Below are 21,581 nucleotides of genomic sequence, written 5' to 3'. Positions count from 1 at the left end.
CTTCCCGCTCTTTCTGCAGCCCACGTTAAAGGAACAGCTAGGTCATAATTTAATAAACTCCCATTAAAACACAAATATAAATGCTGTATTTTATAATTATGGGGATAGAGTGATACCCAGCTCATGGTTGGCTTCGCTCTGGCTCTGTTGAGGAACACAAACAGTTCATTCATGGTGATTTTTGTAGCAACATTCTAAATATTGAAGTTTTATTTCCTCCAAACTTTTGGTGTAACCTTTAATCTGAATATCCTCAATCCCAGGCTAATCAGAAATAAAGAGAATACAGTCCTCATATGTTTTTATGTGACGTCTTGTGTGGCATGACTACTTGCAAGGAGGACTCTTGGAATTTGAAGGCAGGGAAACAGAGGTCTAGAGGACGTGCTGTGCTATCCTGGCTCTTCCCTCTTCCCCACCAGCTCTCCCTTGCACACTCGGTGTGCTGCCCTGGAGGCAGAATCTGGTTCCTTTGTGTTGCCCCCGAAGTCCCAAGGAGCACGTTCCCCCCAGTGCTGGCAGTCCGTGGGACAGGAGGCTGCTCCTTTCCCACGGGGCCTCCCAGGCTGTGTGCTCCCTCCTGGAAGTGTTGCATTGCACAGGGGATACTTCATGAGCTCCCTTGACAAGTGCCATCCTTCACCTTGGCACAGACCTTCCTGATACATCCACTTGTTCTCGGTCTTCACTTCCATTTCTTTGCAGGGATGAAGGCAGAAAGCTTCCTGGGGTCGCTGGTGATCCTCAGCCTGTTCCAGGCATCTGTATCCTCTTCCTACGGTATTGTCCTTCCCTCAGGCTTCACAGATCAGGGGATTTTCTGAGTGGGAAAGCTCAAGCTGTATCTGGAAGAGCCTGTCAGACAGCAGCACAGTCCTGAAAAGGTGTCAGAAGGAGCAAAGTTTATACATCCTGTGGCACTAATCTTGACTCTTTCAGTTTTTTACCAGTTCACATCCTGCCTGGTTCCTTAAAATCGGGTAAAACAAGATCAGTTCCCAGCACTGGTCCATGCCCATGGAACCCTCCCTGTGCCAGCATCTGAGAGAGCTACCAGGGCCTGTGGAGTGTGGGGATGGGGCAGTCACTCCCCCTCTTCCAGCCCCGAATCACTGCTCCAAAACATATAGACTTCCACCTGTTAATTTACAATGTCAAATCCTAATGAAAAGCACATGCCTGGCTGTTCCTTTGTCTCAAATGGTGGTCCAGGCAATAATTTTTCTCATCAGGACTGTCCAAGGGCTGAGCTCTGGGCTGATCTGGGAAGAGATTTGAAAGAAACTGGGGAGAATTGGGAGATATTTATCCCTTTGTGATATTTTCTGAGGTTTTCCTCTTTCCCAGAAACTGTAGGAAAGTGCTGTCACTCAGAGAAGCCCTCGGGGCCTGTCCCCTCCCTTTCTGTGACCCACGGCCAGCAGATGATGAAGATGAAATCAATTTTGGGAGCTCCTCCCAGGGCAGGAAGGGGAGCAGCGAAAATGGCAGGAGGTTGCAGGGGAGACTGGGGAAAGCCATGGGGAAATTTGGCTGCTTACAGAATCAGAGAATCCCAGAATGGTTTGGGTTGGAAGGAAGCCTAGAATCCATCCCATCCCACCCCCTGCCATGGGCAGGGACACCTTCCACTATCCCAGGTGGCTCCAAGCCCCGTCCAACCTGGCCTTAGGCACTGCCAGGGATAGGATGGCCACAGCTTCTCTGAGCACCCTGTTCGAATGCTCTGCTGTGAAAGGGCAGGGCAGATTGTGCCCGAATCTCTCACTGTCTGGGGCTGTTTGAAGCCTCCACTGATGGAGGGACTCTCGGATGCCCCTGAGGAATATATTTATATGCAGATCTCTGGAGAATGAGCAGCACTTGCCTCCGGCACTGCTGTGTCCCTGTCCCTGGGTGCTGGAGGCGCAGAGATGCTGCCTGCGGGCACCCTCATCTCTGCTCCTCCCTTCCCCTGCTCAGATGTGTCTCTGGAGCTGTCGGACACGTCCCTGCTGAGCACCGTGGCCGAGGCCCGGCAGCTGGTGGATGCCGCCTACAAGCGCACACGGGACCGGTGAGAGCCGGGCTGGGTGTGGCGTGCCCTGTCCCGTGTCCCCATCCCCTGTCCCGTGTCCCCTGTCCCCGTCCCCTGTCCCTGTCCCCTGTCCCTGTCCGCTGTCCTCTCCTGCACTACAGCTTTTCCGCCTCTCCTCCTCCCCGCAGCACAGGGACAGCGGGGTGGGGAAATCCAGGAGCACAACGGGCTGTCATCCAGCTTTTGTCTGCTCACTCTGATTTTACACCAGTCTGTTGTGTCACCAAGAGCTGTGACCTCCCCCGTGCTGCTCCTTCCAGCTCGGTTTTCAGAGAATCACAGAGTGGTTCGGGTTGGAAGGGATTTTAAAGCTCATCTCATTTCAGCCCCTGCCATGGACAGGGACACCTTCCGCTATCCCAGGGTGCTCTAAGGCCCGTCCAACCTGGCCTTGGGCACTGCCAGGGCTGAAGCAGCCACAGCTTCTCTGGGCACCCTGTGCCAGGGCCGCCCACATTCACAGGTGTGCCCCTGATGCTCTTGCTGGGCTCTGTTGCACCCCTCAGGGTGCTCTGAGCAGGAGCCCTGAGTTAAGACCACCACAGGCTCCTGCTTATTTCCAATGGTTCCCTCCCATGGATGCAGCAAACCCCTGGACCCTGCAGTGAGGACATTCTGTGGGACTCCCAGACATTCTTTGGGAGTGTCCAGCTTCCTACCTGCCCATACCTGTCCTCTCCCAGCAGCCACATTGAATCCCCTCCCTGGCTTGGGGACCCATCCAGCTAGGAGGAGGCTCCAGCAGATTTAGGACAGGGTGGCCTGAAGACATTTGAAGCCTTTGGGCAGTGACAGCTATTGATGATCTTGATAATAGCTGAGCAAGATTTGTTGCCTCATGGATGTGATTTGCCTTCTGGCAGGTGGAGCTGGGCAGTTTCAGAGACTCCCTTCCTGCAAGTCTCTCTGCTGGTCTGTGGAGGGTGCTTAGGAGCCACTCCTGGCCTCTCCCAGTGATCCTCCAGCAGTTCAGACTCAGGACATGCCATGCCTGATGCTCAGGTGTGCAACTGCAGCATCTCTGCCCCTGCCCATTTCAGATTTTGGGTTCTTGTCCATTGCAGAATAAAGAAGAACCTTCAGAACAATGCCTTGACCCCAGCGGAGCTCCTGAGATATTTCAAGCAGCCAGTGGAGAGGACACGAGCAGCCGTCCGGGCAGCAGATTATCTGCACACCACCCTGAGCCTGCTCAAAGAGAGGCTGCAATGGGCTGTGAGGGGGGACTTCAATGTCACAGGTAGGATCCCCCTTTGCTGGGAGGAAGGCAGAGGAGGAAAACACAGGGCATGGTCACTGGGGCTTGGGAGGAGGGAAGGAAAGGGGGTTGTGATGGGCTGTGACAAATCTTTCCCATGTGGTTACAGTGAAGCAAGGCTGAGTTATTTTTCTGTGCTCTTTTTCCATCTTAAATATTATTTGGTGATTTTTTAGCTAATGAAAGTGTTTTGTGCACTTCCCTAGTTCCTTCTTCTGTACTGAGTTTCATGTTCCAATGGGTCAAAGCTTGGAAGCCTTTGGTAGATATTCCACTGCTTGAGTAGGGAATAAGCACACCCAGTGATGACTCCCATCAGCTTGGCCCCAAGGGAGGCAGTTCTTCAGCCAGACATCAGACAGCACTGAAGTCACATCATGGGCACAACACTGCCCAAATAGAGAATAGGGAGTTGTGAGAGGAGGTTTCAGTGTGTGTCTGGAGGAGCAACATCCTCTGTGTGATGGAGTCAGGCCAGGCCAGGCTGCTGAGAGAAGGAGGCAAATCAGGGCCAGTGAGAGGAACAGCTCAGGGACACACAGGGAGGATTCCTGCCATATAAATATGAACTCGTGGGGATCATGGAAAGATTTGGGTGGGAAGGGACATTAAAGCCCATCCAGTGCCACCCCTGTCATAGGCAGGGACACCTTCCACTGTCTCAAGGTGCTCCAAGCCTCGTCTAGCCTGGCCTCAAACAGTTTCCCAACATTACAGTAAAGCGCTGGCAGGATAAGACACATCATGGGGTGCTCTGGCTTTGCTCCAGGACAGGATGAGCTGGAAGGCAATGGCAGAACTGGCTGTACACAGTTCCAGCCTCTCCATCCAGGACTGATGCTCCAGCACCACTACAGAGCCCTGTGAGAGCCACTTGGCTGCCGCCTCTCACCCACCTGCCCAGTGGCTCTTTAAACCATGCTGTGACCCAGACTGTTGGTGGCAGCAGTGACCAGGAAACCTCTGAGGGATGGGCTGTAGAGTGAGCAGCAAGAAGGAGCATCTTTCCTGTGGAAACAGACTGGGAGAGCTGGGGATCAGCCTGGAGAAGAGAAAGATCTGGGGAGACATTACATCCCCTTCCAGTGCCTAAAAGGGTTTATAAAAGAGAGGAAGAGACTTTTTACATGGGTAGATAGTGACAGGAAAAGACAGAATGGTTTTAAACTAAAAGAGGAGAGATTTGGATTATATGTTAGGAAATTATATGTCCCAGAAATTGCTGGCTGAGAGTGTGCTGAGGCCTTGGCACAGGTTGTCCAGAGAAGTTGTGGCTGTCCCATCCTTGGAAGTGTCCAAGGCCAGGTTGCAGCAACGTGGGAAGGTGTCCCTGCTTGGCAGGGGGCTGGAGCAAGATGCTTTTTAAGGTGTCTCCAACTCAAATCATTCCATGATTCTGTAAGACTTTTCTTGTTGAACACTGCCACTTAGCTCCGGTGCAAAGGGAAATGTGCACAGCCAAGCACAATGCCCCTGGGGAGCCCAGATACAGAACGGCTCTTTTCCAGGCAGCTCCAAGCAGAGGCAACACACACTGGAAGCTGCTTCCAGGGGGAAAAACTTGTAACGGCCCCTAGCATGGCTGTGCCTGCATCTTATGGTGGGGATAAAAAGGGAGAGGAGAGGAAGTGCCAATACTAGAAAACCATTCTGCTGTTGCATGAGCCTAATGTGATTATAAATAAGATCTGACCACAGCTTTGCTTGGTTCGATGCCTTCCAAACCAGAAAAAGCATCTGCTGGTCAAGGAGGATCTTGTCACATCTTCAAGCTGGAAGATTTAAATGACAGCACATTGTGGTTGTGCAGAGGATGCTGGGTAGAGGTACAAGGGTACAGGAAAATCTTTTCCTGAGCAAACCCAGCAGGGCCAGTGTGTTCCAGCATTTTTTTTCTCTCTTGTTCCCTGCAAGACTTGCTGACTCCAGCTCAGGTGGGGGTGATTTTCAAGGCCACTGGATGTGACCAGCAGGATAAGAAAATAAATTGTACCTCTTCTGGCTACAGAACCATCACTGGCGAGTGCAACAACAGGTGAGGGGCTGTGTCAGCAGGAGGATGAATGGATGGATGGATGGATGGATGGATGGATGGATGGATGGATGGATGGATGGATGGGAAAAGAGGAAATGGCCTCAAGTTGCACCAGGGAAGGCTCAGGTTGGACATCAAGAGGAATTTTTTCCTGGAAAGGGTAGTCAGGCATTGGAACTGCCCAGAGGGCAGCTGAAGTCCCCATTCTTCGAGGCGTCCAAGGAAGGATTGGATGTGGCACTCAGTGATCTGGGCTGGTTGTTAACCTAAATTATTCTGTTGATGGATGCATCCTCCATAAATAGAACTAGACTCACTTCCCCAGCGATAATCCACACAAGCACCTTGTTTGTAGGGTTTCACACTCCACAGTATTGCCTAGTAACGTGTGGAGCTGTTAATTCCAGTCCTGTTTGGAAGGTTCCTGGTGTTGTACCTGAACCAGCTCTTTGCCAGAACTGGAGGAGCTCTTTGTTGAGGACAGTCTCTTTGACAAGGTCTCCAAGGGTTTCCTGACCTAAATCCATACAGGGCATGATCTAGCCATCCCCATGCCCCACAGTGTGTGTGGGAGGAAATCTAGACGTATAGGCTGGGAGAGCACCTCCTGCACCTCCCATATCTGGAATGGGAATGTGGGAGAGACATGAGAAGCTGCTGAGCACGGGGTGTTTTATAGGGACAGTTCAGAAACATTCCCTATAAAAACAGAGCTAGGAAGCTCCTGGGAGCAGCTGAAGCAAGAGAAAGGAGCTCAGCCAGCTCTTCCTGCCCCAGGATGCTTTAGCCTTCAGGGGGTTATATGAGAACTAAGGAGACACCTTCCTGCCTCCTCTCACTTCAGAGCGGGATGTGGACTCTGGGATAAGGACAGATCCATTACACTTGATCTAGACCTGAGGCCCTGGGGAAGGTGTGCTCAGCTTTGCTCTGTCTCTCCACTGCTGGGGCAGTGCTACCACCCCCTGTGGGTGAGAGGCCACCACAGAACACACTTTGGACATGCACTCCAAAGAAAGTATGTTAGTAGTCTAATTAAGATTTTAACGGTCTAATCAAAGTACAGTCATAGAGCCACAGAATGATTCGTGTTGAAAGTGATTTTGAAAAGGTTTAAAGGTCATCTAGTCCAACCCCCTGCCATGGGCAGACCTCTTCAGTAATGACCTTCAAAAAATCACCCAGGACAGTAACCTCAGAGTCCAAATCCCCCAGTTTCTGTTTGAGACCATAGGTAATTCCATTCCAAGACTCTTCCCTTTTCCCCTGGTGTTCAACTTCCAACTTGTTTTCCAACCACACTCTGAGGTAGAGGGCCTTTCTTCAGGCTGGATGACATCAGGGGCACTTGAGTTCTTGCCTGGGAGAAGCTGAGGCTTCGGGCAGGTTATTAAAGGTCTTTTCCAAGCTAAACAATTCTATGATTATTTTTGTTATTGTTAATAATCCTGAGGTTTACTGATAGCACCAAACCTATAGACCTCCAGCAGTTCCCCCAGCCACAGTGTGCTCCTGTTTGAAGGTCTGTGCCTCTCCATATCCACAAGCTTTTGGCTCCAACGCTTTGGTGTTTTTCCATTGCCTCTGATAGGAGGAACCCATCCCTAGGAGCCTCCAACAGAGCCCTGGCCAGGTGGCTGCCAGCAGAATATGAGGATGGTGTGTCTGTGCCCCGTGGGTGGACAGAAGGAAGGCGTTTCTCTGGATTCCCCCTTCCACTGGTAAAGTTTGTAACAGTCTGAGAATACAGTGCCAGACCTAGAGACTGTCAGTTCTAGGACAGGCTGCAGGCATTAAAGGGCTCTTCCACCAGAGAATCAGGTTGGAGTAGCTTAAGTTCACCAGCTGCAGGGTGATGGTCTCAGAATATCCAGGGGGATTTGTTAGGAATGCCTTCTAAGTCCCATGCCTTCAGGAAAAACAAAGGAAAATTAATCTGATTGCTGCAGAATCACAGGAGGAATACAGAATTGCACAATATGTTCTTTTAAATTGAGTACATTAAAGCCAAATTATTTTCCTTACCTTTTTTTATTTGATTTGTGGCAGTTGTTGTTTCCTGAAAAGCAATTATTCCAGAGGATAAAGTGTGCCAGGGAATCCCCAGAACAAAAAATGTAAGACTAGAAATGCTATGTGGGAGTCCCTGGGTGGGTGAAGTGCAGATTGTGGCTCTCAGGCACCTGGATGTGAGCAGGGACACTGTGAGGTGGCTGCTGGTCATTGAACTTGGTGCAACAACAGCTCTGATGAGGAGCTGGGTTTTTTTTCACTGATTTATTGTACTTCCTAACCCTCCTTCACAGCACAGTGTCCACTTCTTCTGTAGTAACACATGAAGGTGGAGGAATTGTGGTGGCTGGAGAAGGGATGAGAAGGGAGGAGGACTTCGAGATAATTTTCAGAAATTCCCTACATTTCCTACATTTTCCTACATTTCTATTCAAAAAAATTCTCTTAAAATTTGTTTTGTCTCCCTTTCCAGGCTTGCTTAGCTGTTCCTCTAAGTCCATCAAGGGACAGTCTTGGCCTGGAGGCTCAGAACCCTGCCTAGAGCCAGAGCCATGTAGTGCTCAGCAAAGGGCACTTGGTGATAGCGACACCTTCCTGCCCTGCACAGACAGATTTGGGTTTTTTTGTCTGTGAAGCAGAAGAAGTGTCCTGGGAATTTTTGCTGATGACCCTGCAACTGGGTGCACCCATTCATACATGTCAATTCCCACCAACGTGTTCTGCCTACATCCCTACAGGTGCGACAAGTGTCCAATGAGATTGTCCGCTTCCCCCCGGAGCAGCTGCGGATGGACCAGCAGAGATCCCTCATGTTCATGCAGTGGGGCCAGTTTATTGACCACGACCTAGATTTCAGCCCAGAAACCCCAGCCAGAGTCCCCTTCAGTGGCGAGATAGACTGTGACACCAGCTGTGCCAAGGAGCCTCCCTGCTTTCCCATCCAGGTACAGGCAGGCTCCTTCTTCCAGGGGAGGAAAGCAGAGGGCATCTGCCTTCCAACCAGGAGATGCTGGTGGCTCTCCTAGTCCTTGGCCATGGAGGAACATCCTCCCATCTCGCCAAGGAGGCCAGAGCACTCTGTGTGGTGACAGGACTGTGTTACAGAGGCTCCCTCTGGGTTCAGGCACAGGCACAGCCTTTGCCAGGCTTTCAGGGGTTTGCCCATTTCCCTCAGCAGTGTGTTTTTTCTTTGGAGCTGTAGCGCAAAGGTAGCACGGGTGATGCCTGGAAAACAGGAAATGTCACAGACAGGCACTGAGGAGTGTCAAACCCCCAGAAAATCTACAGGACTTAAGTGCTCTCTTAAGTGCATGGGACAAGGGAGTGCTGAGATCTCCCAGCAGTGCGGCATTAGAAGGGATCCTGGCGCCTGCTCCAGTCGATCACAGAATCATTTGGGTTGGTAAAGCCCTCCAAGATCATCTAGTCCAACCTGTTCCAAATCCACACCTGGTCCCCAGCCCAGAGCACTGAGGGCCACATCTGGGCCTTCCTTGGACTCCTCCATGGATGGGGAATGCAAACCTCCTTGGGCAGCCCCTTCCAGTGCCCAACAATGTTTTCCGTGGGGAAATTCCTCCTGATGTCCACCCTGAGCCTCCCCTGGCCCAGCCTGAGCCTCCCTCTCCTCCTGTACCTGTTCCCTGGGAGCAGAGCCCGACCACCCCGGCTGTCCTCTCCTGTCAGGGAGTTGTGCAGAGCCAGAAGGTCCCCTGAGCCTCCTTTTCTCCAAATCATGTCCATGTCCCTCCTTCAGCCCTGCTCTTCTGCCTTTGAAGTTCTGCTGCAGCTCTGGCTCCCACATGTCCTCCTAATTCCTCTCAAGGAAAACTATGATGGGATGCAACCTCACTGACTATTTCCCTGACATGCATTTGAGAATGCTGGAAGGGTCACCACTTCTGGATGACAACTGTCTACAGTGTAGATACGGAGATAAGAAAACTGAACCTTAAAGATGCAATCCAATATATTTACTTTCAGGGGAAAAACTTTAGAAATCCATAGGACTTTATGGAAATCTAGGTGTCTCCAGGCTGTTTAGGGCTTGGGCTCCAAAATCATCATCTCTGCCGTCAATCTAACCCTTCATCTCAAGATTTATGCTGGTGACTTATGTCCTGTGAGATGACTCCTGCCTGGCTCCATCTCCTGAGCCACTGATGAAGTTTTCTTTTCTCTATCTGCAGATCCCACCCAATGACCCCCGGATCACCAACAGGAGGGATTGCCTCCCTTTCTTCCGCTCAGCTGCCACCTGCACATGCAGCGGGGGCGTGCGGGAGCAGATCAACGCGCTGACCTCATTCCTGGATGGCAGCGTCGTGTACGGCAGTGAGGTGGCTGTGGCCGAGCGGCTGCGGGACCGGAGCAGCCAGAGGGGCCTCCTGGCTGTGAACCACAACTTCACGGACAGGGGCAGGGCGTACATGCCTTTCGGTCCCATGAGGAAAGAGCCCTGCCTCAAGGCCAGCGGCAAAGCTCGAATCCCTTGTTTTCTTGCGGGTGAGTTGGGTGCCTGCACCCCAAACCTGAAATCTGGAGCAGACAATTCTGCCAGCTCCAGTTCCTTTCTTTAGTTGTTTGTTTTCTTATTTAAGTAGGAAATTGAATGGAGTAAATCATGAAAGATTGATACAGGCTCTGATAGGTAGGAGGAAGGTCTTCACCATCTCCAAGTCTTCTTTGTGAGGATAAACCTGGAGTGAAGGTGTCTCATCAATGCTCAGCAGCTCTGGTGTAGGGCCCAGAGTGCCATTATGGAGCCAAGCAGGCACAACAATGGCAGCCTGGCCTGGAGGCAATGGCTGGTCTGTACTTGTCCTTCCATGGCTGTCTCTGTCCCAGCAGGATGGGAACAGGGGTGTAACTACTGTGCTGGGTCACAGCAGGAAAATTTGCATGTCCCTGCTGTACTGTGAGAGGAGCTCGGATCCCAGCTAGAATGATAATGATGCCAATACCTGACCAAGGTGGCCTTTTAAGGTGTTTCCACAACTGTGAAGGTTGAGGAGGCACTGGGAGCACTGGCCAGGCCAGTCCATCAGGACACCCTCCTGCTACATTTATCCTTTGTCATGCTTTTAGTATCCCTTTGACCCCTTCTTCAACCCAAAATAACTCCTTTGGTCGTGGGCATGGCCTCCCAAAGCCAGACAGGCTCCCAAAGCCAAGCCTTCCCTGCAGCAAAATCCTTGCACAGCCACCACCCTCTCTCCCACTGCTTCCATTTGCCATGTTCTGACCCCATCTCACAGAGACCAAACTGACCTTATGAATCCTTAGCACTATTCCCTTCTCTGGGTGCTGCTACTGAGAACTAGGAGGTTTCCACAAGCCTTTGGGACCCCAGAGAGGGATGCTTCTGATACATCTCATGAATTAGTGTCTCACTCCCTGGCCTATTTCTTTCTAAGAGCAGGACTTTCCAGCTGGCTCCTGCTGGTTCTGGCCACACCAGGCTGCTTGTGGCACTGCTGGAGAAAGCTTCAGGGCATGAGAGGTCTCATCAGCTGTGGAGGAGCTGCTTTCTACTCCCTTGGCCCCTTTCATATCTGGCTGAAGTTCCTCTGAGCATCCCAATGGTCGTTGGAATCCATCCGCTCCCTCCTTTAAAGCTCATGGTGTTTCATGCTCCCTCCAAGCTCCCACAGCATTCCACCTGTCCCACAAATTGTTTCATGTGTTCACCTGCTCCATACAGGTCTGTCCTTGGTGAGGACCGCAGAGGACCGGTGGCCAAAGGCAGGTGCCCAGTGAGAAGCAGAATGGACAGGAGTATCAGATACTTCCCAGAAGGGCCTTCTGGCCCCCAAGGACTCTCAGCAAGGAGCAGTTCCTGTTCCATGGCTGGAACAAACTCATTAATTCTTTTATAGTCATCAGTTCTTTTATAGGCATCAAGGCTGCTTCAGAAGCGCCTTTGAAAATTCAGTGTCTTATTTGTGACTTTTCCGGTCCCTGAGAACTGAGGGAGTTTTACATGTGCAGTTGCCTCCCAGGGCTTAGCATTTCCTCCCAGACCTCTGTTGGAAGCTCTGGCTGGATGCATTCTGCTCGTGGAACCCTCACAGTGCTGCTTTTGTTCCTCCTTCCGCAGTTCCTCACAGGCGGCCTTTGAGAGTAGATGAAAAGGGCTCTGTGCCAAGTGCAGGAGCAAATCCCTCTATTTATTGTGGGAGAAGGGGACTAAATATGACATATTTATTTTTCTCTGAGTGCTTGTCTATACTCTCATCACCTGCTTGCTCTTGCGTTTCCTGCCCCAGATGTTTGAAAGAGGATTTGATATTTCATTGTGATGCTGCTTGTAATTTATTCCTCCAAGCTGACTCATTTTGCTTTTCCTTTCACTCCCCAGAGAGCCTGTTTATGACTGTCACCTTGCTTTGTCTTTGTTTCAGTGGGTCTGAAGAAGACCTTCTGACTTTCAGAGCTTCCTTGCCTATCTTGACTTCCCTCTGCCCATTTGCATTTCTCTCTTGAGCTATGAGACCAAATGTCTCTGATACAGGAGCCTGGAGAACGCCTACTTGTATTTAACTTTTTAAGTTAATGCTCACAGCCCTTCACTGAAACTTTCCCCACCTCTCTGTGATTCTCAGCACAGTCAGGACAGCATCTGGCTTTTGTTGCCGCAGCAGAAATTCAGCTTTTGCCTGGTGCTGTCCAATCCTTGGTTTCTCTCTCTCCTTTGTGTTTCTTACCCATTTTCTTCACAACACAAATATTGAGACACCTAAAAATTCTTTTTTGTGTGCTTCCCAATGTGACATTCCCACTCCAGTGTTGTGTGTGCCCTGCCCAGGTGACACCCGTGCAAGTGAGATGCTGGAGCTAGCCTGCATGCACACGCTCTTCGTGAGGGAGCACAACCGCCTAGCTGGAAAGCTGAGGAGCCTCAATCCCCACTGGAATGATGAGAGGCTCTACCAGGAGGCACGGAAGATCCTGGGAGCCATCATCCAGGTACCAGTCATCATCCCACCTGTCCTGGCTCTGCCTGCAGTCTCACAAGGTTCACGTGTTAAGCTGTGCTCACGTGGGGTGGCCAAAGAGTGCAGAATTTTGGGGTGAAAGGACCAAATTCTTTCCACCAGCCCCTTCTGACCAAAGTAAAATCACACAGAGATGCATGAAATGACAAGCACTGAGGGGGTCTCCCTGAATCTTTGATGTCCCTCTACTGTTAAATTTACAAAGTGCTTGATGAGGTTTTTATTGGCACATTTTTGTTTGAGGAACAGACAGAAAAGTCAGAGGAAAAGCTTTTCTAACTGTGTTTTGTACCTTATAAAAATGGTACTGGAAATTTGGATTAAGATTCCGCAGATTGTGAATCCCCTCCTCTCAATGATTCCCTGCCCTAGCAGGGGCTTGTAATGAGACGATCTTAAAGGTCCCTTCCAACCCAAACCACTCTGGGATTCTAGGAAGAAGCCTCATGTGCTGGTGGGTGCAGCCAGTGATGGTGTCTCCTTGGGGCTGGGCTGCACCTCAGACATCCCCTGAATGGGATCCTGGAGTCAGACAAATGCCTCTGTGCTTGGGAGGGAACTACTGAAATCTCTCGTCCAGCCTCTAGTTTGAAGCAGGAATGGCCTCAAAGCCAGATAAGGTTTCACATCTGGCAGGAAAGGCTGGATCTTATGAGAGAGAGAAAGGGACATGGGGTTTCCTAAGGCACTGCACCTCCTTTGAAGCCTGTCTTCTGAGCTGATTTAACAAAAAATAAAAAGCAGGAATATCAAAATGTTTATGTTTTTATGCTGTCAGTTTAAATATTATTGTATTGTTGAAAAAACATGTTGGGCAAGGCAAACACTCGAAGGATTGTCCTAAAAAGCATCATCTCCTTCATTGTGTTTACATCAATGATTTCATCTTCATGCAGTATTCAGACAGTTAATCCATTTTCTCCTACTGACACAGATATTTTTCCTTTTTTTTTTTTTTTTTTTTTTTTTTTTTTTTTTTTTTTTTTAATTATACTGTGCTGCCTCCTCAATATCCCAGAGAGACATGAGAGCAGGGTTGGGAATCTCTGTTGTGGGAGGAGTAAGGGACCTTCCTGTGGGTGGTGCTACCCCTGTTATCTTCAGATGTTATCTTCGCCATCTGAGGCACGCAGGGTGCAATTCTGCCTGCCTGATGGGAACGGTGACAAGGAGGCAATATTTGGGAGGATTTGGCAGGCTTTTATCTTCACAGAATCACAGAACCAATTCGGTTGGAAAAGACCTCTGAGATCATTGAGTCCAACCTATTATTTTCTTGCTCTGATCTGCCAAGAGTGTTGTGGCAGAGAGAACATGAAAAACAACTTTGCTTCCACAGAAACTCATGGCCAAGACATTAACAGTTCACCCTTTCCTTGTTTCCCCCTAGATCATAACCTACAGGGACTATCTGCCTCTCCTATTGGGACGTGGGTTCCGCACGCTTATTCCTCACTACCAGGGCTACAACGAGTCTGTGGATTCTCGGATATCCAATGTCTTCACCTTGGCTTTTCGTTTTGCTCATGCCTCAATCCCTCCTACTGTTGGCCGCTTAGATGAATATTACAGACCCATAACTCCTGAAATTCAACTCAGAACCTCCTTCTTTGCGGTCTGGAGGATCATTCAAGAAGGTAAATCCTTTTCTGCAGCTCTGCAGTGTGGGCTTATTTAATTCTTTATTTAATCCTTTCCTGCCCTCTCTTGATGAGCTCCTGCTTCAGCCAAATTTAAAAGCATTTTGTGTTCAATGTATTAAATGGCCATTTCTACCAGCCAGAATTGTCCAAAAAGAGCTGTCCCCTGCAGACAAGGGCAGGCCATCATGTTCCAGAATGGTCTGAGCGCTTCACTGCTCTGGCCTCCAAGAACATTATTCAAAGTATTTTCTTCTTACTTCTTCAAGTGCAGGGAAATTGATTCTCATCTAGTAGAAGCTTATAATTAAATATAAGCTCACCTCTCTGGGGCCTCTAAGCCACACACTGGCTTCTTTGCACTGCTCACATGTCCCTGCTTCAGGTGTAATTGATGCCAGTTTCCCTGTGCCCCCTCTGCAGGTGGGATCGATCCCTATCTCCGGAGCCTCATGGCCAACCAGGCCAAGCTGATGACGCAGCAGCAGATGGTGGTGGGAGAGCTCCGGGACCGGCTCTTTGAGCAGGTTGAAAGGATTGGGTTTGATTTAGCTGCACTCAACATGCAGCGCAGCCGAGATCATGGCCTTCCAGGTAAGTCAGCTGTGGGAGCAGAGCTTAGGAAAAACAAGTGGTGATCAGGCATTTTTGTGATTAAACATGGAGAAGCTTCTCCAGCCCATGCTTGGCTGAAATTATTCAGGAGTTGGATTCAGTGATCCTTATGCATCTCTCCCAATGCAAGGTATTCAGTGCTCTTTCCCAAACCTTTTCCTTGTTTCTGAACAACCACAGGTAAGTGGGTGGAGGTTGAACACTGAAGGCAAAGCCTGGCTGAAGGTGCATGAGACATGGAGGCAGAAGAATGTGGGGCATTGTACAGACCAGAGTTTGGTGTCCAGTGACTGACTCATTTCTAATGTCCAAGTGGAAAAAACTGGTAAAATAGTTCAGCAACAAGTTTGCAGGAGTAGAATTAGGGCTGTAAGTCCCTGTGACTTTGCTGCAAACCATCTGTAGTGGTCCAGCCCAGCCATTCATGACTGGAGGAGTAGATTCCAATATGTAAAGAAAATCTCACCATAATTTCCCTATTAAATTTGTGTCGCAGAGAAAAACAACCAAGCATGTCAGAACCACTCTCAGGGCTCTGCAAGGTGCAAAACCAGTGTAACGGCATTGCAATATGGTCTTGAGAAATAGATTGTTGATTGCACTTCAGTGCTGGCTCCTGAGTAGGTCCTTGCCCAACAGTGTCATTAGGCTGAGGTAAGAGCCCAGAGCTGCTGTGTCAGCAACATCCTGAGATATGCAACAGGGCTTCTGTTTGAAACTGGGATGAAAACTGAGCTGGCTCCACGGGTTTTAAGCCCAGTGAGAGACTTTGCAGTACATCCAGGTGCACCATCAGCTCACAGGATTGCTCCACCTTGGCCACAACAGAAGGTTGTATTTTTCTGTGCTTTATTAAGGAACACCATCATGCAGAACCTGATCAGAGCCACAAATCCTGGGTTTCCAGACCTGACATGTATTTCTAGTGAATTTGGCTTTAGTTTTAGGTCTCAACCCACCTATGAGTGCTGTTCTCCCTTATATTAGACATCCATGAAGGTGGTGATGGCATGCAAGGTCAAAAACCCTCCCCAGTTAATTTTCTGGTTAAGCAAATTCTCAGTGTCCTGGAGTTGTTTGATAGTGGTGTCATCCAGGCACCATATGCTGTGTCTTTTGTTCCCAATGGTTTTTAGACATAAGAGAGTAGTTTTGGATTGCATGTCAGGAAAAAAAATCTTTCCTGTGAGGATGGGGAGGCCCTGGCACAGGGTGCCCAGAGAAGCTGTGGCTGCCCCATCTCTGCAAGTATCCAAGGCCAGGTTGGACGGGGCTTGGAGCACCCTGGGATAGTGGAAGGTGTCCCTGCCCATGGCAGCGGGTAGAATGAGATGAGCTTTATTATCCCTTCCAATCCAAATAATTCCGTGATTCCATGACATCCTGCTTACAGCCGAGGTGTTTGCTGCAGCATCACCGTCTCCTCCATGGAGATGCAGAATTATGCACCAGTTGTGGCCCAGTGGATTTTTGGCTATTTGCAACCCAGAAAAATTAGTCCAGCTGGCAAAAGTCTGGTGGCTGAAGCAACTTGGGCTGTGTGAAGCAAGTGGCTTGTCCCCATGGCTGGACAGGGACCAGCTGTGGAGAAGCACTTGGTCATTCTACTGTTGTACAGAGAGGGGCCTTCAGAATCTTGTCCAGGTTCACTTTCAGTGAAGGCAACATCAGTTGAATCCCTGCTGAGCGGATCAGAACATTGCTGGAAAGTGGTGGAACAACTCCCACCTGCAAAGACCTGGCTCTTCCAAAACAGCATTGAAAGGCCAGGCAGTAGGAGCTGGCTCTGGAGAAGCAGGAAGGCAGTAGCATTAACAGAAACATAGAAAAATGTTTAAAATGTTTTGGTACTCTACCAGTGTCTCAGTTTTGGGAAAGAGAGTGAAAAGTCCTTCCAGGAGGTGGTAGCACACTACTGCTCCGTCTGTTCTGACATCCAACTACTTGCAGGTTACAACTCCTGGAGAAAATTCTGTGGGCTCTCACAGCCCTCTGGAGTGAAGTCACTTGGTCGAGTGTTGAGGAATAAGAACCTGGCAAGAAAGTTCCTGCAGCTCTATGGGACACCAAAAAACATTGACATCTGGATTGGGGCCCTTGCAGAGCCCTTTGTGAAAGGAGGCCGAGTTGGGCCTCTCATGGCTTGTCTCATTGGCACCCAGTTCAGGAATATTCGTGATGGGGACAGGTAAGAGGGGAGCTGGGTATCCCAACCCTAAAGTACAGGTAGGCTGGAGTTTATGCAGATTCCTTCATGCAGATCTGAAAACTATTCCAGTTGTTTGTTGCTTTTTTTTCAGCACTCCTTCAAAAGTTTCCTTCTCTTTGTAGTGATGTTCTTACCCCCTGTCTGATGGTTGAGATCCTGGGCTGAAATCCCTTCCCAGCAAAGAGATATCTCACATTTCTTCTTCCCTCCCTTAGTCCTGTACTGGAACCCTCTGCTCTGACATGTGGCAAGGTTTGGTCTTTGCTTGTGATGGATGTGATGGGCTGGGGTTTTCTTGTCAGCCAAAATCACTTCAGCTGTGCTGAGGTTTCAACACACCAGAATTCCTACCCCTCCTTGAGGCTGCTCAGGGTCTTCAGGTGCAGGAATGAGTTATGTTCTCCATTTTAAGCTTTCTGAAGCAAGATCCCTGTACCTGCCAGCAATATTGCCTGAAAATGGGATCACAACCCACGTTTCTGGGAAAAAGTTCTGCTGAGAAGACTTAGGATGAGCTCAAGCCCCAGGATGAGGAGCTTAGAGTCAAATAGTTTGCACATGTCTAAAAATCCTGTTCTAACATCAGGAAATGAACCCTTTTCTGAAAAAAAGGAATAAATACAGTCTTGTTCCAACATGGCAATCATTTGGCTGTAACCACAGCCTGTGCACAGTCTGTGCAGCCTTTCCTATTTGAAAGAGGGTACCTGTGCCTCATCTGAGGAAAATAAATTCAAGTGCAGCTTTGTTACCTGTTCATGGCCAAAAGAAAAGCAAGATAATTATCCAACTGGTAAGTCAGGGCTCTTGATTTAAGTAACAGAAATTTGTTCTTGGCAGAAGAAATGAGTGGTAATGGGAATTAATACTGCAGGAGTCACCAATGTGAAGAAGGCAGAAGGCAAAAAATCTGGTGTGTCTTCTTTTTCCTGCAGGTTTTGGTGGCAGAACCTTGGGGTTTTCACTCCTCGCCAGCGCTGTTCATTGGCCAAAATCTCCTTGTCACGAATAATATGTGACAATACCCACATCACTAAAGTATCAAGGAATATCTTCTGGGCTAACAGATACCCCCATGGCTTCGTGAGCTGCAGTCAGATCCCAAAGCTGGACCTCAGACCCTGGAAGTCTAAAAGCACTGAGGAGCAAGGTATCATCTGCAAACAGCAGCCAGTCCTGCCTGCAGATCCCTGAGAAAGCCAGACCCTGGGGTATAAAACTGAGCTGCCTAACAAGGGGCTGGATTTGTGTGCCAGGTACAGCTTTAGGTGCTCCACCAGGTGTACTTAGACAGGCTCCCACAAAATGCATATTTTCTGGCACACCAAGCCAAGTGCCCTGTTCTTGGATTTTTTTCTAATGAGGAAAGGCTGAGGGAGCTGGGGCTGTGCAGCCTGGAGAGGAGCCCCAGCTGAGAGGGGCCCTCAGCCCTGGGTGTCCCTGTGTGCAGGGACGGTCAGAGCAGGGCCCAGGCTCCGCTCCAGGGCCCAGCAGTGGCACCAGAGCAACGGGCAGGGACTGAGCCCAGCAATTCCCCCTGCACAGGAGGCACAACTTCTGCCCTGGGCAGTGCCCAGCCCTCAACAGGCTGCCCAGGGAGAGGCTGGAGCCTCCTCAGCGGGGATATTCCAGAGCCCTCTGGACACAGTCCTGTGCCCTGTGCTCTGGGATGGCCCTGCCTGAGCAGGGAGGTGGCACCAGTGACCCTCTGTGGTCCCCTCCAGCCTGAACCATTCTGGAATTCTGGGGTTATTTTTCCTAATTAATAGATTTTCCATTTAGCTCTTCACTGGTAATGCCAGGGTTTCCTGCATCAACAATGCCCTGACTGGGAAGGCTGCTCTCTCTGTCTCTGTTGAGATGCTGTTTGTCAGTACAACCTTGTAAGGCCAAAAGCAACTCAACATTTGAAAATAAATTCCCAGTCTGTGGAAGGGTTTTTGGTTTTGATCTCTGCTTGTACAGTTGTTGCATATTTTTACACTATTTCTCTCACTTGCCTTCAGTATTTGTAAAATTCTTGTGGTCTAATTCCTTCCAAAATTCTCCCTGAAATACCTGTGAAGTAGATGTGGAGTGGCTCTCCCTGGAGAAGGACAGGCTGTTCCATTGCCCTTTCCAAACAAAACATCCTTCCTTTCCTCTGACAGTCAGGTTCTGCCACACTGTCATAATACCGGTTTTTGATCCCTCCTTTCCAGCCTAACCTGTGGAAACAAATGACACGAGGTATCAGGGAGCTATAGCAGGCTCTTTTCTGTTAACACAATGCCTTTTATCTCCTCTAGATAAAGATTCTGAAGACTTTAAATGCTGAACATTGACAATTTCCCAGATGTCCAGACCTGGAACCTGCTGAGGTGAACTATTAATTTTTACTGTGTTTATGCTTTTACTGCCTTCAATGTTTGGGCATGGTTCTGTCATTTGCTCAGCGTGATTTGCATGAAGCCTTTACAGTGGGATGGAGCCCAGGAATAAAAGAACTTCATGAAGGGATATCCCAGACCCGTGAAATCACTCACTATCACAAAGCCACGTGAAATGAGTTGTCCAGAGGCTTATCCCAATTCACACCAACTGCTGGCTTAGGCCATGAAACCACACAGTGCTTCATCAAGATTTACTGTGAAACACATGTTTTGGACCTTCCTTTTAAAATTTTCAAAATGCTCCAGGGCATTGAAATGATAGTTGATATTTATTCTCCGATTTTTTTGTTTGAAAGAAATAAATCCTTTGATTTCCAGAGAAAATATACTAATGGCAGGATGCCTCTGAGAGATGAAGAAATAGTTGTCCTGCACCCCAAACATACTGTCCTAAAATGCCCTGTGTCAAGTTTTGCTCTAATATGGAAGGAAGAAATTTGCCACGTGGATGAGAGTTTTCTCACTATTATTTCCCATAGTCCAGAATGCCCCAAACATCCTCTGATGTGACAGAAACCTGTAATAAGTTATTCCTGAAGCTTGGTGTGAGCCAGAGTGACTCTGCACTCATCTGTTGAGCTGCTGGGATGTGGCCTGGCAAAGATAAGAACAATCTGAACATACAAGAAAGTAAAAACAATTCTGGTTTCAATCCACCTTTTTCCCTTTTCCTGAAAGGGATCAAACCCAGTTTCTCCACCCTCTGTAGCCTGCTATATTCCTGTTATTGCTTAATAAATTGCAATTTTAGGCTGAGGCCAAGATGTTCTTTGCATTTCATAAAAGGTGTAGCAACCACACATGAGTGGAGGATGGTGGTAGGTTTTCAGTGGGAATATTGGGAAAAGGCAGTTCCAGAAGCTGTGTGTTGTTGATGAAAGAATGTATTTCTTGCTGAGACCTCTGACCCAAACTCCTTTGTGATGCACAACTATGAAAGTCAGAGACTGATGGGTGGGAGGTAGTGACTGGGGTGTCCCAGCTCTGGTTTGCACTCCTGGTTGTCTAATGGTGATGTAGCCTGGTGTCTGTCTGCCCTCAGTGACTGTTGACTTCAGCAGCTCCCCTCTGGAGGAGGGTATGACTGGCTCAAAATCACCCACATCCCCTCTCCATGCACTGAGCACAGACAGCTGATTTTTTTCTTTTTAGCCAAGCTGAATTTTGGACAATTTGATTTACTTTATTGTTGGGAAAGATGGGGCAGGAAGGGCTTATGGATATGATCATTTGGTAAGAAATACTGGAGATATAAAATCTGTGAGTGAAATAGAAATGAAGGCCAGCTCTGAGATGTAGGCATGGCAGGCAGGAAGATGGTGATTAACTGGAGATAGGTTGAAGGACAGAAAACAAAAGGACCCAAGAATGCAGTCCGTCTCCACCCTGCCAAGGCATCAAGGAAAAAGTAGATGAGTAGTCTTTAGAGTTTAGAATATAGGATGATATGGTAATTTAGTAGTTCTCATAGGTTGCCTGCAAAGTTTGTAGGTTTTGTGTCTTGCGCCGGTTGGTCACTGTAAATTAGAATATTCAACACAAAAGGAGATATAATGTGTTGTAACAAGGTCCTCTCTCTCTTACCTCTTTGTCTCTTCTCTTCTCCCTGTGCTCTTGCCTCTTCATCCCTTCTCTTGCCCGCTCTCTCCCTCTGCTTCTTCTACCTCCCTCTCTCCTCCCGCTCTGACCCCGGCACTCTTCTTACCTCTCTAACCCCTCGTAGCTTTTTACCTCCCTTACCTCATACCCCCTCTCTCTCCCTCCCTCTCTCTTTGGGGCTTCCCTTCAGCCGAGGCTGGTGGCTGAAAGCAGCCCTCTTTACCCATGACCCTTGCAATAAAACCACGTGTTTCTGGAATATCTCAGGTCTGCAGAGTACCTTGTCCCTGCCGTCCACAGATGTCCCTACACTTTATCAGCTTGATCAAACCTATGTAATGCTGGTACAGCAACATGGATATTATCCGTAGAGTGCCTGACATGTGTCTACCTTGGCCAGTGGAGCTCCTGAGATGGGGGGTTTCTCCTGCAGCAGCTAGGATGGGATGGTTTGCCCTGATCAGCTTCTGCTGCTGGTTTCAGAAGGGCAGCCGTCCCTCCCAGCTGTTGAGGCCTCTCATTTGCTTGCTTTCCCACCAGCAGCCTCCCCTAGCAGTTTCAGGTCAGATCTGGAGGTCCATCCTAAGTTCATCCTGTCAGATCCTTCTCCCTGTGCCAACTACAATTTGACTCAGTGGATGCCCACCAAAGTGCTCAGTGGGCTGCAGCACATGGGGTGCAAAGACAGGCTGAGAAATCTGGATCT

The 21,581-nt window shown here is 49.1% G+C and overlaps 1 protein-coding gene across 1 annotated transcript; it reads left to right on the top strand.

Annotated features, from left to right (window-relative positions):
• The first annotated feature begins 707 nt into the window (after positions 1-707).
• On the top strand, positions 708-20,249 carry LOC136369957 (eosinophil peroxidase-like). The gene is made up of 13 exons (XM_066333102.1): positions 708-780; positions 1,963-2,056; positions 3,142-3,317; positions 5,250-5,370; positions 6,962-7,091; positions 8,121-8,327; positions 9,573-9,888; positions 12,191-12,351; positions 13,771-14,017; positions 14,444-14,614; positions 16,586-16,823; positions 17,780-17,994; positions 19,133-20,249. Exons 1-13 carry the CDS (start codon positions 708-710, stop codon positions 19,159-19,161), a joined length of 2,178 nt encoding a protein of 725 aa, XP_066189199.1. The 3' UTR covers positions 19,162-20,249.
• The last annotated feature ends 1,332 nt before the right edge of the window (positions 20,250-21,581 follow it).

Source organism: Sylvia atricapilla, chromosome 20, assembly GCF_009819655.1.
Source record: "Sylvia atricapilla isolate bSylAtr1 chromosome 20, bSylAtr1.pri, whole genome shotgun sequence".
Classification (NCBI taxonomy): domain Eukaryota; kingdom Metazoa; phylum Chordata; class Aves; order Passeriformes; family Sylviidae; genus Sylvia; species Sylvia atricapilla.
The sequence above is the reverse complement of the archived record's forward strand: the minus strand, read 5'-3'. Positions and strand labels throughout refer to the sequence as shown.

Bases quoted from the DNA above. Each gene is read 5' to 3' on its own strand.
- LOC136369957 (XM_066333102.1), top strand. From the start codon at position 708: ATGAAGGCAGAAAGCTTCCTGGGGTCGCTGGTGATCCTCAGCCTGTTC. The intron at 12,352-13,770 runs GTACCAGTCATC...GTTTCCCCCTAG, and splicing joins TCCTGGGAGCCATCATCCAG to ATCATAACCTACAGGGACTA. The intron at 14,018-14,443 runs GTAAATCCTTTT...CCCCCTCTGCAG, and splicing joins CTGGAGGATCATTCAAGAAG to GTGGGATCGATCCCTATCTC.